The 17,757-nt window shown below is 35.4% G+C and overlaps 1 protein-coding gene and 1 non-coding gene across 14 annotated transcripts in view; both read left to right on the forward strand.

Moving 5' to 3' along the window:
* PUM1 (pumilio RNA binding family member 1) overlaps positions 1 to 17,757 on the forward strand; it is a 163,659-nt gene that overhangs the window by 92,993 nt on the left and 52,909 nt on the right. For 9 of the 13 annotated variants that reach the window (XM_074217887.1, XM_074217886.1, XM_074217875.1 and 6 more), the window contains 3 exons: positions 2,686 to 2,782; positions 4,562 to 4,678; positions 13,420 to 13,571. In XM_074217887.1, the coding sequence (XP_074073988.1) occupies positions 2,686 to 2,782; positions 4,562 to 4,678; positions 13,420 to 13,571 (366 nt within the window). The remainder of the gene's footprint in view (positions 1 to 2,685; positions 2,783 to 4,561; positions 4,679 to 13,419; positions 13,572 to 17,757) is intronic. The other 4 variants (XM_074217878.1, XM_074217883.1, XM_074217879.1 and 1 more) reach the window with 2 other exon arrangements.
* On the forward strand, positions 6,050 to 6,135 carry LOC141510671 (small nucleolar RNA SNORD103/SNORD85). Its single transcript, XR_012475100.1, has one exon. It is a non-coding gene; the product is annotated as a small nucleolar RNA SNORD103/SNORD85 (small nucleolar RNA).

Consider the following 17,757-nt stretch of genomic DNA (forward strand, 5'->3'; position numbering starts at 1 on the left):
TTTGTATATGTATGTGGTGTGGCCCAGATCTCTCCTCATGTTCTAACTACCCTTTTCTCTTTTCCTCTCAACTTGGCTCCTTGCTTCCTAGCAGAAATCATTTGTTAGGGTCAGTTGAAAATAACATTAGATTTGGCCTCCAAGGACTACTTCAGTTTAAACCCAGCCCTTCTACTTAGTATCTTGGGGACCTGGGAAAAAAATTACTTAACCTCACTTTAGTTTCCTTAGTTTTGAAAGGAGTAGATTAGACTAGTTGGTCTCTAAGGTCCCTTGCAATTCTCAAATCTATGAGTGTATGAGCTCCCTTTTTAATACCTCATCATTCCTCTCTTAACCATATCTTAATTTCTCCTCCTTTGCCAGGGTTATGGACTTCTGCTTTCTAAAACCAGCCTTTGATTTCACCGTCCTTCCTTTCTTTGCTTTATTCTCTAAGTTTATTTCTTTGACTCTTTCCTCCCCCCCTTCCTTTTTTTTTGGGGGGGGGGTTGCCAATGGCCCCTCTTCTGCTGCCAAATAGGTCCAAGTCACTTTTTTCCTTAAAGAACTTTCACATGACCATACTATCCTCTCACGCTATAATCTTTATTTCTTCAGTCAAAATCTTATGAGGGAGGCGGGGATCTGTACTTATTTCTATTCCTAACTCTTTACTTCTTGTTCATTTCTTACTTAGGCTTTTATACCTTGGTTTTCTCCCCACTTCCTTATCCAAGCTGCTTTCTCTTAGGTTACTTATAATCTTTTAATTGCTTCATCTGATGATCTTTTATCCTTTCTCACTTTTTTTCACTCTTCAGCTTTTCACATTATTGATCACCATCACTTGAATAATTTCTGCTCCTTCTAGACTGTTTCTGTCTTTTTTTTCCTTTTCCTACCTGATTTATTAATTTTTAATCCCCTTTGCTGGATCATTATCTATTCTGATACCCTCCCTGGGGATATCTCCCACATCCTTATACTGTCCTGCATCTTTCTCTTGTCATTATTTTCCCTCTTAGTGAACTCATCAATCCAATAGTCATCACTGCAAATAACTCCCAGATTTGCAAACCTGACCTTATGCACTCTAACCTCATAGTAAAATCTGCTGGACTTTTTTCCTCATTTATTCCATAGACATCTTTAACATGACTTAATATGGAAATTAATGATGCTCTCCCTTAAACTAGTTTCCCTTTCCCCCCAAAATACAAATAAAAAACCAAACTCACCAAAAATTCTTGATTCTATTTGGGATACCACTATTCTTCCATTAACTCATATTTGAAAGTTGACAGTTAACTTTGTTTCTTCTTTTTATCCACTAACCATGTAGCATCTATATCCCTCATATCTGTTTCATTCTTTCTACTCAGTCATCTAGTTCAAATGACCTCTTTTGCTTATTAATAGCCTTCTAATTTGTTCTCCTTGCCTCTGCTTTCTTTATTCATACAATTCATCCACATAGCTACATGGCTGCCATAATGGTCCAGGCAAACTACAGAGAGCTTTCTCTCTGCTCCACATCTTGAATTTCCTTTTTATCCCTCAATGACCTTCCATTACTAGAATACTTTTCCTTTCTCATCCCTGTCTCAAAGAACCTTTCCCTTTTATGACAGTTCATGTATCACCATTCATTGGAAGCTTTCTTGATCCCATCCAATTGCTAATGCCTTCTGATCAACTAATTTGTGTATGGATTTATTCTTTTATGCTTATGTATGTTCGTGTTGTTTTTCTCAGTAGAATGTAAGCTCCTTGAAAATTAGTATTGTTTCATTTTTTGTCTTTGTATATCCCTAGCCTCTAGCACAGTGCCCAGTACATAGTAATCGTTAATAAATGTTGACTTTTGACTCTTTGTATCATTATCATAATGAAAGTTGATCATGTTTTGTAATGTTATTAAAGTTTTGCATGATTAGTCTTTAAAAAGTTTTCAGTTATTTAGCTTATTATCATATAACAATAGTCCTTCACTTTCCTACTAAGTAGTAAAGAAATAGATTAGATCATTAATAAATACAAGTAATATATTTCATTAAGTTACTAACAAATAAAGACAAGCCTAAATTTCCAGCCCCTCATATGTTTTTTGCCTCAAACTAGTAGTTTTAAAAACTTGCTGTGTAAAATCATTTGTCTTGGGTGAGTAGAATAGGTAAAGGAAAGTTGTACACCCCCTTATCCCCAAAAGCCATAGTATATAGCTGGAAAGCAATAGAAGTATATAGAAGTGTAGAAGAACACAATGGACATATATAAGAATTCATCATTTGGGTTGAGTTACTTGGGAATTTATTCTTAAATTTATCCATTTTCTGTTCCTATTACCACTGGCCAGAAGTTCTTTTGCTGATAAAACATTGGAATTTTTCAAGTCTATGAGTTGTTGCTATGATTGGTCTTTGCAGAGAAAGTCTTGGTTTGCTAAGCAAATGGGAACATTGGGGGTTGGAAGAAAGGAAAGATAACACAGGTAAACATTTCCTGTCTGGAAGGTTTTCCTTTGCTTGCAGGTTAGGGGGCAGCAAATTATAGGCTATGAATTGTGTAGGTTGTTATTTCAAACTTAGCACTTAAGGCTTAATGAATTCTATTTTGTAAACATTTCCTTTAATAGGGAGTTTGTAGAATTCTTTCATTGGGCAGCCTTATTTCCTTCAACATGTCCTGTTTCTTCTGTCTCAGCTCTTCCAAAGACCGAATGCCCTTGCTGTTCAACAGCTCACAGCTGCCCAGCAACAACAGTATGCCCTGGCAGCCGCCGCCCACCAACCTCACATAGGTAAGTGTCGGCAGCACACGTCTTTGCTGGAGGTATCTACAGCTAATAATGGGGGCTGTCTACTCAGGCCACCAACAACTGAGGCTGGGTAGAAATGGGCAGATTGATTGGTATAATTAAACACCATCAGGAAGATTTTATTTCACTCAGTTCTACCTAGTTAATGCCAAATTCTAATTGCCCTTGGGCTAAACTATTCAAATCCATTTTACTTGCCTCTGAAGACTTTATTCTCAATGAGATTATAAGACATTTATTCTCAGTGAGATTATAATGCAGTAATAATGATTTTCCTTAATCATGGACGTGATGTTGAATAACATCCTTGTGTTTTGGGAAAGTAAATATTTAATGAGAGATTTGAACATTAGCTGATGTCTTCAGCCTTATTAAGTTTGCTTTGACTAGATCTCATCTGACAACATTTTGCTTACTTAAGTTCCTTTCTGAAGTTCTTAGGTAGTACTTGGTTTTGTGTTTTTTCAAATTTATGAGTTACTGAAGCATAATGAGGCCATAGTTGGGTATTTCTTAAAGGTGTACATTGTTTTGTTTTGATAATAAAAATAAATTTGACTGTGACAGCATAACTTAGAAGCTGCCTCCATTTGTCCCACCTTGTTCCACCACATCCTTTCTGTCTTTACAGGATTATCCTCTGGCTCTAATTTTGTAGAACATATACCTAAGAAGGGTGAAATGTTTATTCTAAATTTAAATTCTTGATTGCTGTCACCATTTTTTTTTAGATTCCCAGATTTAAATGGAACAGAAATCACTGGCTGATCCCAGCTGTTTTTGATAGAAGGAGTGCGATCTTTCTGCCCTTTTTTTTTTTTGCCTTACAGAACAAAATAGGCAGCCCCTTGACCTCCTCTAAAGTAAAGTGTCTGTTATCTACCCCACCTACTCTGATTGTAGTTTCTTTTCTTTTTTGTTGTTTTCACCAAAACTCAAACCCCCCTTTGTCCCTATCATGTTTTTAATTTCTATCTCTGTAGAATAGATCAGAAAAAAGTTTAGTGTTTTTTCAATTGAAATAAAGTTACCATATTTTAGATGATATATAAAGAATTATCAGATGAAAAGAAATGTCTATCTTTTTATTTGCCTTATTCTTATGCTTTTATAGAATGGAATGCACCAAATTGAGATTGAAAACTGCTTTTTGTGAAAATGATGATAATTTAAGAAAACTTAAATGGCTTATTTGGAGTAAAGTCTTGGTAGCTTTTAACCTTGACTGATACCATATCCCTTTTACGAAAACATTGATCAAAATTTTCTTCAGATTGAAACAATTAATTGATTATTTTTGCCTCAAATTTTGCTGAAATCTTTATTTTACTTTCCTTGTTTCCCCTTCCTCCCCTTGACCCATGTTTCTAATAAATATCTTTATGGATGGAGACCTAGCTTCAGCATAAGGAAAATCCTGCCTCTGACACATACTGAGGTTGTGGATTTCTAGGCAAATCCCTGCATACTTTTGTCATCACAAACCACTTATAGATTGGCACTTATTGGGGAGGTATCCTATACTAAGAAAATCTTAATCTGGTGGATTAAATTATGGTAAATGTATTGAATTTTGGAAATGTCTGTAAAGTGCTTTGTACTGATATTTTCTTAAGGAAGGGGAAATTTCACCCAACTAGATGCCAGTAAAGCCAACAGAATGCCTTGTCCTCTTTTCCTCCAGTCCAGGGCTAACATCCCAGCTCCTGCAGAGCTCTCATGCAGGGCTGCAGCTCTAGTCAAGTTTGTTTTCACTGACAGGTATGTTTTCAGCAGGTTTAGCTCCCGCTGCGTTTGTCCCTAATCCATACATCATCAGTGCCGCACCTCCCGGGACGGATCCATATACAGCAGGACTGGCTGCAGCAGCTACTCTAGGTGAGTTGGACAACAACTTCTTTGAGTGTTTTTCCTTCTTTAAGTCTGCTTTGAAATGATTATATTATGACAAAATAAATGTGCTTCACCCAACAATAGCCTTATCTATCCTTATCTTGAGCATTCCAGAGACATCTTCTGTTGGTTTCTTGAAATAATTCATAATTGGTGCTTATGAACTGTGAAATTGAATGCAAATTTATTTTTGTCTAGGGTCATACATCTGAATCAGAAGAACTTTCTTTTGTTTCTTTCAGAAGTAATACAGACAGTGGGACAGTGGACAGAACTCTGGGCCTAGAGTCAGCTAGACCTGAGTTCCAGTCTAGTCTCAGACACATATTAGATGTATGACCCTGAAGAAGTTAATTATCCTCTGTTTCCCTCAGTTTATCCCATCTAAATTGTGCATAATAAGAGCACCTCTCTTCTAGGATTGTTGTGAAGATCAAGTGAGATAGTATTGCTCAGTAGGTGCTGAGTCTGGTACATTGTAAGTACTTAATGAGTTCTCCCTCCTTCCTTATCTTGATGAGGACATTTCAGTCTATTCTACAAATTACTGAGTCCCCAAGATCTTAGTGTTTCAAGGAGTTTTGAAATTAGTCATTAGCATATTGTTGATTCAGGGTCCTTCCTGTTGATCTATGACCTCTATCTGAAGGCCTACTCCGAGCTATTGATGTACAATACAGAGGGTCTCTAAAATCTTAGTGCAGGTGTAAGCTTAGTCCAATGTGCTTGCGTGGATGTATTTAATATGAGGGACAAGATTTAAAAGAGTATTACAGCTTGGTACTTTTTGATGGGTGATACTAAGAATTAGTGTTTTTTTCTTATTTCAGCTTGGGTAATTTGAAAGATTATACTTTTAGTTTTGAATAGTTTTGGAATTTGAAATGTTAATGTAGATTCACAAGTGTTTTGCCATTTGAGACATAGCTAGTTTTATCTTCTAAATCTGATCCAGGGGCAAGTAAAGATCGAATATTAGTTAGTTTCTGAAGTGCGAGCTTGACTAATTAGAAAGGTGAAAACATAGAGTGGATTGGATACTCTTGTTGGTTGGAACAGGATCTCATTGCTTTAACCACATCCATTGAGAAGTATGCTTTTCAAATATCCCAAGAAATGTTACTTTATTTTTTATTTTTATTTTTTTAGTTTAGCTTTTTTTTTTTTTTTTTTTTTTACAAGGCAATGGGGTTAAGTGGCTTGCCCAAGGCCACACAGCTAGGTAATTATTAAGTGTCTGAGGCCAGATTTGAACTCAGGTACTCCTGACTCCAGGGCTGGTGCTCTATTCACTGCACCACCTAGCTGCCCCGAAACGTTACTTTAGATGAAGTGCAGCTTCCCAGATTTCAGAGTTCTGGCAATGATGACAAACTTGCCCTCACTGAGAATATAGTTTGGTGATGAAAACCTTGCTATATGTACTCAAAAACTGAGCCAGATTGAATACTTGAAGTTATTTTTCTTCATGCAAACAAAATTGTGAACTTCCCATGCTGTTGTATTTTTATAAGTATTGTCAGTATTATTTCTAATTATATAGAGTCAATAATTATATCTCAGATAAATTAATTTCTCTTGGCTTCCATTTTTTCATTGATATAATATAGTGAGTCAGCGTATATATATGACTTGCTTATAATGTGCCCAGCATTAGGAATCTGAAATATTGCAAAGACACAATTCCTCCTTTCGAGAACATAATTTGATGGAGGAGACAACATAACTATGAGAATAGTTCTGTGCAATATGTTGTTTACCTTATAAAATACCTTTTAAACTCTCAGAGCTAAGTCACTTGTGGAGAGTGAAGAGAGTAGGAGGCCTAGGGAAAAGTCCCCTTGCAAAAGTGCAGTTTGATTAGAGTCTTGAAGGAAATCAGGAAAAACTTGAGAGCTCATAGAGAAAAGGGCAAGCATTCCATACATGAAGGTGAGCCAGTGGTATAACACAGGAGTTCAGTATCCATGGTCTCTATTGTAAAAATCCAGCTGAAATACTTTATGATCCTTGGATTCTACGAAGGAATTATAGAGTACCCTAACTTAGAGGTAGTCTTGTGTGTTTTACCTAATCCTATATCTCATGTAACGTAGTATATATTCAGTTACTCAAAGTAGGGGAAAAATATAGATTCTGTCTTATCTTTGATTGTATGCCCAAGAATTGCAGCCTTAACATGTTGTGGCTTTCCAGAATTTTACATTCCTGTGCTCAGTCCCAGAGATGCAGGCTGGAAACTGAGGGTCTTTCTTGTGTGTGCTTTTTTTCCTGCCTTCAGTGGTTCATCTTGTCCCCCTGCCATTAAGGAAAATCATATTGGAAGCCACAAAGCTCCTCCAGCATTGTTTTGGATTGGACCATCTAGTCTGATCTTCCCTTCTCTGTTACTTAAATTGGGAATGGCTTTAGGTCAAATGTGAGAGACTCACTCATCCAAGAAGCACTCTTTTTTTTTTTTTTTTACACATTTTAAAATAAAGTTAAAATTAAAAAAAAAAGTCTCAACTCCCTGCAGTATTCAAGCAAATTGCCTTCCTCTTCTAATGTTAGACAAAGCAAGATTCTAATGTTAGACAAAGCAAGAGTAGAATTTGTTTTTGCTTTTCAGAAGCTCATAGATAAATTTGCTTCAACTAGCAAATTGTTTTACTTTTTTGAGGCCATTTTATATCTATAATGATCTCCCTCTCCCTCATAAGGTTGTGGAAATGATATGAAGAAAGTTCTTTGAAAACTATAATGATCACACATTTTGCTTGACAAGGCAAATCTTCTTATGACCATCTCCCCCCCCCCAATTTATCCCCATTTGTTTCTTTATTCCTCAATTTCTACCTTTAACTGACTCCTTTTATGATGCACTAAAAACAACCCATGCCTCCTTTCATCCTTTAAAATAAAAAACAGAAAAAACAAAAAACTAGTCACTACCTTATATGTATCTTTCTTTACTATATTTCTCTTTTCTTTCTGGGCTAAACTTCAGAAAGCTGTCTGAACTAGCAATATTGATTCCCTGCCTTATTTTTTAAATTATTTTTTAATTTAAAAATTTCATTAAAAAATTAAGATTTCCCTCTTGCAAAAGAAAAGGGGATGCGGCTTTTAAAATCAACAGACTTGGTCATGTAAAAGAAATTCCTGTGTTAGCCATGCACAAACTATAGGCCTCATTCTGCATTCTGAGAACCTTTTATTATGAGTCCTCTGGAAATGTAGTCACTCATTCTTTAAAAATCTTTTATGTTGTTTTATATTCAACTCTGTTCTTGTTCTTATTTCACTCAATATCATTTGATACATATCTTCCTATGTTTAACTGAGAACATTTTTCATTATTCATTATGGAATAAAGTATTGCCTTATAATAATCATACACTTAAATTTGTTCATCTTTTCTTCCATTGATAGATTTCCCTTAGTTTCTAGTTCTATGTTTTTTTAAAAAAAAAAACTCAGTCTAGCTTCCAACCTCATCATTTAACTGAAAGTGCTCTTTCTAGAATTACTGGTGATCTTTTAATGGCCACATCTAATGGACTTTTCTTAGTCCTCATCTTTCTTAACTTTTGTTTGTCTTGAACATTTTTGATCACTCTTTTCCTAGAAAACCATCCTTATTTTTTCTATCTTTATTCTCTCCTGTTTGTCCTCCTTCACTTAGTATGTTTTTTCTGTCACTTGATCAAACATACTAAACATGGATTTCATGCAGTGTCCTAACCCAGGCCTTCATCTCTGTATATATTGTTCCACTTGTCATTCTTTTCAGCTCCCAGAGCTGCAGTTATCATCTCTAAATGGATGATTCTTAAATCTATTTATTTATCTCTACCTTCTCTCTGGGGCTCGCAGGTGACATCTTCAACTTTATATTTGGAATCTCCAGTTGGGGGCCCCTCAGACATCTTAAAATTTGTAATGTTCAAAATTGAACATATATATGCATATATATATATATATATATATATATATATATATATATATATACACACACACACACTTTTCACTTAAATTTATACCACATATTCAATCTGTATACAATCTCATCATTTCTACTTTCACAACATCTCCATTATAAGTCTATTTCTTTTCATTCATATAGCTATTATATTGGTCCAGGCCTTCATCATCTCTCACTTGGACTATTACAGTAGCCATTCAGTTTATCTTCCTGCATCATGTCTTTTCACTTCAATCTATCCTCCATTCAGCTGCCAAAATGTCTTTCTAAATCTCAGTTTGGATTATTTCATGCTCCTATTCATTTAAATTCCTTCACATACTTTACCCTTCCTATCTCTCCAGTCTCTTTACACTTTACTTTTCTTCCATGTAGTAGGATCTAGAATCACTAGACTACATGCTTTTCCATTCAGATGATACTCCTTTTGACTATATGCCTCTTAACTGCCTCACTCTTGTATCCTGAATGCTCTCCTTTTCTCACCTCTGTCTCCAAGCTTTCCTGACAACTCAGTTTATAAGCACATCAGATTCTAAATCAGGAGAAAGAGTTCCTGGGAGAGATGAAAAGAAAAACCCTATCATCACTAATGAATCAAGAAGACAAGATGAAGAATGGAATTAGGACTGACCTCTTTATTTATAAATTACACAAATTTAGCTAATCCTCTCTTTTTCTGCCTTTTTTTTTTTGGCTTGGGACTAAAGAGACCAAAAAGTTCAAGGGGGAAAAGATGAAGGGGAATGAAAAAGTCCTAACCTTGATTATAAATTTAATGCATTCCCCTATAAAATAGAAGAGAGAACTGCTGAGTAGAATAGAAAACACTGTCTAGTGTTTAACATTGTTTAACATTGTGTCTAACAATGTAGTGTTTGTAAGAAACTAAAAACATTAAGGTACCCAAGAAATAAAATGGACTGAAACATAAAGATGCCCTAGAGTTAAAATGAGTGACTGAAGCAAACTTAGGTATATGCTTCACTTAAATTCAAGAATGTCCATTATCACCACTGCTTTTAGTGTTTGATAGGCAATGGGGTTAAGTGGCTTTCCCAAGACCACACAGCTAGGTAATTATTAAGTGTCTGAGGCCAGATTTGAACTTAGGTACTCCTGACTCCAGGGCTGGTGCTCTATCCACTGTGTTACCTAGTTGCTCTCACCACTGCTTTTTAACATAGTGCAAGACATATTGGCTTGAGCAGTAAGAGAGGAAAGCAAATTCATGGTAGATAAGTATAGGTAAAGAAGAAATAATCTTTTTTTTTTTTGCAGGTGATTTGTTGATTTATACAGAGAATACTAGAATCAACTAGAAAGTCATAATTTAACCAAATAGAAAAATTGTCAAAAAAAATAGTGGTACAGTGAATATGATATGATATAAAGGTACCATCAAGAATCAATAGTAGTAACTTATAGATATAGAGTATACACTTAGTTCTAGTTGCATCCATCTAAATAATTAAAGGGAAAGTTAATTAAATTGCCAGTACAAAAGAATAAAACTGAAATAGCAGGACACCTTTTTGTAACTCTTAAGTCTAGAAAAATCTAAAGAGAAGATAAGCAAAAATGAATTTAATGATCTGATTCAAACTCCCAAGAAATTACAAATAATAGATCTTCATCACTGAATTGGCAACAGAAGGGAACTACTTAATTCATGCCTAGGAATGATGCCTTTACAGACAATGGTGATTTATCTCACCAAAAAATACAGAAAAGCAGATATACTAAACTCATTATTACTAATCCCAATGCTATACAATTTATATTCACAAAAAAGCCTTTAAACAAATACCTAAAATTTAGTTACGGACTGAATAATCATGAAGAATTATTGTATCAAAGAAAAAATAGAGCAAAAAGAGATATTTTAAGACAACATACCAAAATTTTGGTTGTACCTAAATGCTAATTTGTTTAAATTTCAATAAAACTAAGTTTGTTTTCTGGGCAGATTTTTGTTCTCTATACTTTTCATCATTAAAAAGAAAGAAGGGGGCATCTAGGTGGTGCTGTGGCTATAGCACCTTCCTTGGAATCAGGAGCACTTGAGTTCAAATGTGACCTTAAACACCTAATAATTGCCTAGCTGTGTGACCTTGGGCAAGTCATTTAACCCCATTGCCTAAGATAAATAAATAATATATTTAACAAAAGAAATAATAATCGAATTGACAGGAAATTAATGTAGAACAGTGACAAATCACAAATGCTTCAACCAAACAAAATAGAATTCCTAAAAGTCAGGGGATTAAAAGGTAATTGATTAATGAAACTAGATCTCTTAAAAGATAAAACCTAATTAGAAGTATTCTGATTTAAACATTTTTTAAAAAAGAGGAAAATCAAAATTTTTATATTAAAATGTAAAAGGTAAATTACTAACCATTCAAAGTGAATTAAAGGAAATTGTCAGAATTAGATGTCATGAAGGAATGCTTTTAAATTATAAAATATCCATATTAACAAAAGCAATTGAATATTTTAAAAAACCCAATATTAAAAATGTAATTGGGGGCAGCTAGGTGGTGTAGTGGATAAAGCACCGGCCTTGGAGTCAGGAGTACCTGGGTTCAAATCTGGTCTCAGACACTTAATTACCTAGCTGTGTGGCCTTGGGCAAGCCACTTAACCCCATTTGCCTTGCAAAAAAAAAATGTGATTGACCAAGTCATAAAATACTTTACAAAGAAATACCTTATGAGCCAGGATTTACATGTAAATTTTATCCAATATTCAAAGAATTATTCTAGTATTTGTATTATTTGTTTTCAAAAATTGTAAAAAACAGGTCCTTGTCTTTTTCTATGAGCCACATTTGGTTCTGATACCTTAATCAGAGACAATATTAAGAAAACTATAGATCAGAATTCCAGTTATGATAATGTATCAGATTATATTTGATGAAACTGATGGTCTTAGAGCAGGAATTCAGCATTGTTTCACTATAAGGAGGACTTTATTATCCATAAGATGAATAAGGTAAATAAGGAAAAATTCATTACATCAGTAACTGCTGAAAATGGTTTTTTGACAAACTCCAGCATCTTTTTTTGTTAATGGAATGATTAGAAACACATGGATTTTTCCTTAATACAGAAAACAGTGTCATAACAGTAAGAGCAAACAATATGTGTGTGTGTGTGTGTGTGTGTGTGTGTGTATAAGCCATTCCTTTAAGATCATGGATACCTAATTCAAGGATGCTCATTATCATAATGGAAGATAGGGTAACTGCAATAATAAGAAATTTAAATCCTAGAGATGAGCATATGCAAAGAAGTAAAATTATGATTTTGCAGATACATGATTTACATGGAATACTAGAGTCAATTAAAATGAGTAGAAATAATAAACTTTGCAGAGTTGTAAATATATATGTATAACAAAACTTCACTGGATGAGAATGAAAGAGAAATTGCATTCAGTATAGAAATACAGATAGTACAAAACATCTTTGAGTCTACCAAGAGATACCTATTGAACACATGAATCCAATTAGAAGACAGAAGTGCTGTAGAATCAAACTATAAAAGGATATTTTTTTGAACTGAAAGACATATTAACAAGAGGCAGCTAGGTGGCACAAGTGAACAGAGCTCTGGCCCTGGAGTCACAAGGGCTAGAGTTCAGAATTGGCCTTAGACACTTAACACTTACAAGCTTTGTGACCCTGAACAAATTACCTGAGAGAGAGAGAGAGAGAGAGATAATAATGTAAAAATGTAATTCATCTGGAAGAGCCAAACTTCAAGAATTTCAGGGGAAGTAGTTGAAAAAAAAGAAAGAAAAAAGATTTAGGAATCTTGAAAATGATTTGGTTTTTGTTTTAAAAAGATAGGTCGATCACTGCCTCAGATCAGAGTTCCCATGCCTGAATTTCTCTTGTTTCTTTATCTGGAAGATGATTCAGTCTCTGATTCCTCTTGTTTTTCAAGGCCTGCTAAGGTCCAGTCTTCTAGAGGAAGCCTTTCCCCATTTCCCCTAGTTTGGTTCAATCCTTTTGTCGATCATCCCCGTTTTGTCCTGTATTCTAGATTTGTTTCACCATCTTTGCCTTGTGGCTTGCCTTATTAGACTGAGCTTTTTGGGATGTAAGCCTGCCTTGAGTCTTTCTTTGTTTCACTCAGTACTTCGCCCAGGGCCTGGGTCCAGTCTTTGCTGTCATGGCCTCACCAAGAAATTTGGTCAAGAATTTTACTCATCTCCTTGTAGCTGCTTGGTGAACCTTGGCCTCCCTTCTCTTCCCTCCTTCATTAGGATGGTGTTTGTGGCACTGCCTACTCTGGATGCTATCTGTATCACATGGCACCTTGTCTCCCATCAAAATTCTTGCTTCTTGAGAACAGAGGCTATATTTCTGTCTTTCCTTGTTTCCTTGGCACTTGGTAGATAGAGATGAAAAACATTATTAGTGCTGCACAGTTAGTACATGTTTTTAATAGATTCTTTTAGAATGATACAAATGACCTGTTCTTATCACATCCTCCTTTCTGCTTTTAAGAAAAAAGAGGTCATAGAACCTTAGAGGCCATGAGGAACCTGGAGGTGCCATGAGCTGTCTGTCCATGCAGAAGTGAAAGCCCTTCTGATAACGGGGCAGCAGTTGAGTTGGGATGATTTTTGGATCTCACTTAGATGATGGATTTTCCTGTCTGAATTGTTCAGCGTGTCCTGCTCGTGATGCCTCATTGTGAGTGTTCTTCCTAATTCAGTCTTCATCTCCTTTTCTCTGCCATGTCAGGCCCTGCGGTGGTCCCTCATCAGTACTATGGAGTTACTCCCTGGGGAGTCTACCCTGCCAGCCTTTTCCAACAGCAAGCCGCCGCCGCTGCCGCCGCCAGTAATTCAGCTAACCAGCAGACCACTCAGCAGACTCAGCAAGGGCAGCAGCAGGTACATCAGTAAGAGCCTGAATACCCAAAGACAGAATTTGTCTTATTGGGTAAATTCAAAAGGATATCGTTTTACAGAAAAGCGTAATACAGAATAATAATAATACAGTCCATGAGAGGTCGGGTTTCCCATTCCAAGTTCTCTATCTCTTGATCACAGAAGTTGTCAGGATTTTTAAATCTTATCCCATTAAAATACCTAAACAGATTACATCTAGATTTCAAATACATCATAGATGTTTGTGCCTGTGTGACGCTTCCTAGAAAATGAAACAATTTTGCAGCAAAAACATGTTCTTCATTATACATGTTCATAGCCAAAAATGTCCATTAATACCTACTATCAGTAACAGATTGGCTCTCTCCTTCCCTAGCTCCATTACTTCCCTTTTCTAGACCTTACTTTTCTCCTCTATAAAGTGAGGCAGTACTCCAAACTCTCCAAAGTTCTCTTAAATTTCTGTAGCTAGATAGAGCACTGGTCTTGGAGTCAGGAGGATAGTAGTTCAAATCCATCCACTTGCCACTTCTTAGCTGTGTGACCTTGAGCAAGTCACTTAACCCTGATTGTCTCGCATCCAGATCCATCTCCAGTCATCCTGATTCATATCTGGCCATTGTACCCAGATGCTCTGGAGGAGAAAGTGAGACTGGTGATGTAGCATAGCCCCCCCCTCACTCAAATCTAATTCATATTCTTTTCATGACATCACCTCCCTGATGTTGTGGTCTTCTTCGAGAATGAAGGGCAAACATCAGATCTTGTATATGTACTATTTATGTCATAGCATCCCAGGTCGTAGGAGTTGCATGTGTAAGTTATATTGCTTTGTCTTTCCTTCTTTAGTATTTTCTACTTATACATGTCTTAGAAAATCGGATAATTAGTTCCCCTTCAAGCAGAACTATAGTACTCTTTTAGGTAAACTTATATTGATGTTATTTACCCTCAACCCCTGAATCTGTTCTATTCCCAAATAGCTATCATAGGTTTTTTTGTTTTGTTTTAAGGAAAAAGAGAAAGAAGAGAAAAAAATTTGATAACATACATCTGTGCAATATAAGAAATCTGTCATATACATTTTTCGATATTTGTAATTACCCTCACCTCTGCAAACTCATAATAATTTTCATTTAGATAAAAATCTTATAAATATTTTAACTATTCCCATTAAATATAGTTCTGTGGTTATATACTTTTAAAAAAACAGTGAAATTTCATGGATGTTAGAGGAAAAAGGCATTTTGTTTAATTTAGAATGCCTTACATACCTGAGATTTGCAAATGATGAGTATTTTTAAATAAATGAAAACATTGATACATTTATTGTTTTTCACTGCCATCCTATCTTTCTTAAATATTTACTGAGAGCACTTCCACCCTAAGGTGATCTCCAGTAGCACATCCACTTAAGAGAACTGTCAGGCAGCCAATGGCCTTTCCACCAAACCTGCATGCAAATGGCGAACTCTAAGCTCTGAACTGATTCATAGCAGCTATGAAGCATTGTAAAAACATGGAGTAGTTCCAGGCTTTTTTAAAGAATATATGTGCTATTTGATAGGAAACTTCATTTTTTGCTCAGTGGATACAATCAAGTCTTCAGTGGGGTATGTGGGTATGCAATCTGTTTTCCTTTCTAGTCTGTATGTCTTTAAGTGACAAGTGAGGAGGAAATGGAATATTTGAAGTGATTTTGTGAGTGGCCCTCATTCACAGGGCTAATTCATGTTAAGAGCTGGAAATAGTACTCACTTGACTTGGGCTCATGACTTGCCAAAACAGTCAAATTAATATGTATTCTTTTATACTGAATCTACGCACATCACTCTGTTTCAATTATAGTAATATATCTTCCTCTGTTTCTCTTCATTCCTTATACTTTTTATCTATCCTGGATTATCTCAGTCTTGGAGTATCTAGATGGCACAAATAGCATAGGCACCAATGGCCCTGAAGTCAGGAAGATCTGAGTTCAAATCCCAACTCAGACACTAGCTGTGTGACCCTGGGCAAGTCATCCATGGCCATCTGCAGTCATCCTGATCCATATCTGACCACTGGACCCAGATGGCTCTAGAGGAGAAAGTGAGGCCAGTGACTTAGCACAGCACACTCCCTTACTCAGATTCAGTTCTAGTGTTTGTCAGGACATCACTTCCCTGATAGTGTCTCATCATCATCATCATCATCATCAGTCCTTAGTTTAAGACAGCTGTAATGGATGGGGTTAAGTGACTTGCCTAAGGTCACACAGCTAGGCCATTATTAAGTATCTGAGGTCATATTTGAACTCAGGTCCTCAGGTCCTCTCCAGGGCTGGTGCTCTATCCACTGTGCCACCTATTTGCTCCAGCACACTCAGTTTCAAATCTTATATCTGCTGTTTAGGTTCTTACATGGATTTAGGCAAGTAGGTTTACATTTGTGCTTCCAGTTTCTCTTTTTTCTAAAATTAGGGTTTTGAACTCACCAAACAATAATGGCCCAATAGGGTCTACCTATGTTTCAGTGATCCGTTGCATTCATAGATTTTAATTTATTCAGTCATTCCCCAGTTGATGGATACTCACTTACAGGGTTTTGAGCAGAGTATACATTTAATGACATTTTTTTCAAATTCACATTAAGTTATAGCTGTGATAGTGAAGTTTTGTATGATTTTCATTCATTTAACTACGTAGATTCATCCCATGTCCTTAAAAATACAAAATATCTGAACTTTATATATGAAGCATTTTATTTATCATCAAGACAGTATTTGAATTACAGTTTCATTGAACTATGTAAAAAAATGAAATGTGAAATCTGGGCATATGTGTATAGATTCCTTTATTACTAAAGCAACAATATCTATAGTAAACTGTATTTTCTATTTTTGTTCATTTTTTATATTTCACTTTTTTCAAAATTTTAAATTCATTTTTACTGTTTTCATTTCTATATATAACTCACCCTCTGCGTCTGCAACCTGGTATGCCGTTCCCTGTAACAAAGAATATGAAAATGAAGGGGGGGGGGGGTAAAAGTATTTCATCAGAACTAACCAATGCATTGCTTTAGTTTGATTGTATTTTCAGTATTCTAAATTCATAATTCCCTAAAACATTGAGGAAGGGAGAAGGTATATTCCTGTCTCTTCCTGTGTATCAAGCTTGGGCATGATGTACATTGTTGTAATTTAGCATATTGTTTTACTGTTTCTACTTATTTTTTTATATTTATATTTCTGTTGATGCTTTCAGTATTCTTCATATTCATCACTTTTAATAGTGTACTACTATTCCATTGTATTCATAGACTCCCATTGGTTTAGCCATTTCCTAGTCAGTGGGCTTTACTTTGGTTTCAGTACTTTGCTACTATTAAAAAAAATAATCTTGTAAGTATTTTGATGTATTTTGGCCTTTAAAAAAGTTATTTATCATGTTTGATTTTTTTTTCTTTGTTTTGGGTTAAAACAGAGTAGGCTTCATTTTTTTAAAAAACATCATTATGAATAGAAAGCATAATAGTAGAAGTATTAGGCAATTGTTCTCAGAGGAGGCAACACCTGAGCTCAGACTTGAAATGTTCTAAGAAATGGAAATATGAAGTATGTGCATTTTAGCCTGTCTAGAGAGAGAGAGAGAGAGAGAGAGAGAGAGAGAGAAAATGAAACAATTTTGCAGCAAAAGCATGTTCTTCATCATACATGTTTTCCACATCCCCTCCAACATGGATCATTATCCTTTCTGGTCATATTGGCCAATTTGATATACATATTTGATATATTTAACACCTTCCTCTCTCTAACTTCATTTGGGATATTTGCTAGCATGAGAATTTCTAGGTATGATATATGTTTTAGTAATTTCTACAGCAAAATTCTAAGTGTCTTTCCAGAATATTTCTACCACTCCACAGCTCCACCAACTGAACAAAAGATTTTAATGTGATTTCACAGCATTCAATTTGGTGTTTCTGTTATTTTTAGTATTATTTTGTTAGTCCCTAAAGGACAGAATTTATAGCAATGGATGAAAGTAACAGTGAACCAAATTTATATCTGAATGTTAGAAAAAACTTCCAAACAAGTGAAATGGATTGTTGTGGGAAATGGAAGACTCTCTCTCCTTGAAGGATTTGAACTCAGAGATGTCCATTTAACTCTTAAATTCTGGGGATGCTGTGAGAGTATAGTAAT

This window comes from Macrotis lagotis, chromosome 1 (assembly GCF_037893015.1).
Source record: "Macrotis lagotis isolate mMagLag1 chromosome 1, bilby.v1.9.chrom.fasta, whole genome shotgun sequence".
Taxonomy (NCBI): domain Eukaryota; kingdom Metazoa; phylum Chordata; class Mammalia; order Peramelemorphia; family Peramelidae; genus Macrotis; species Macrotis lagotis.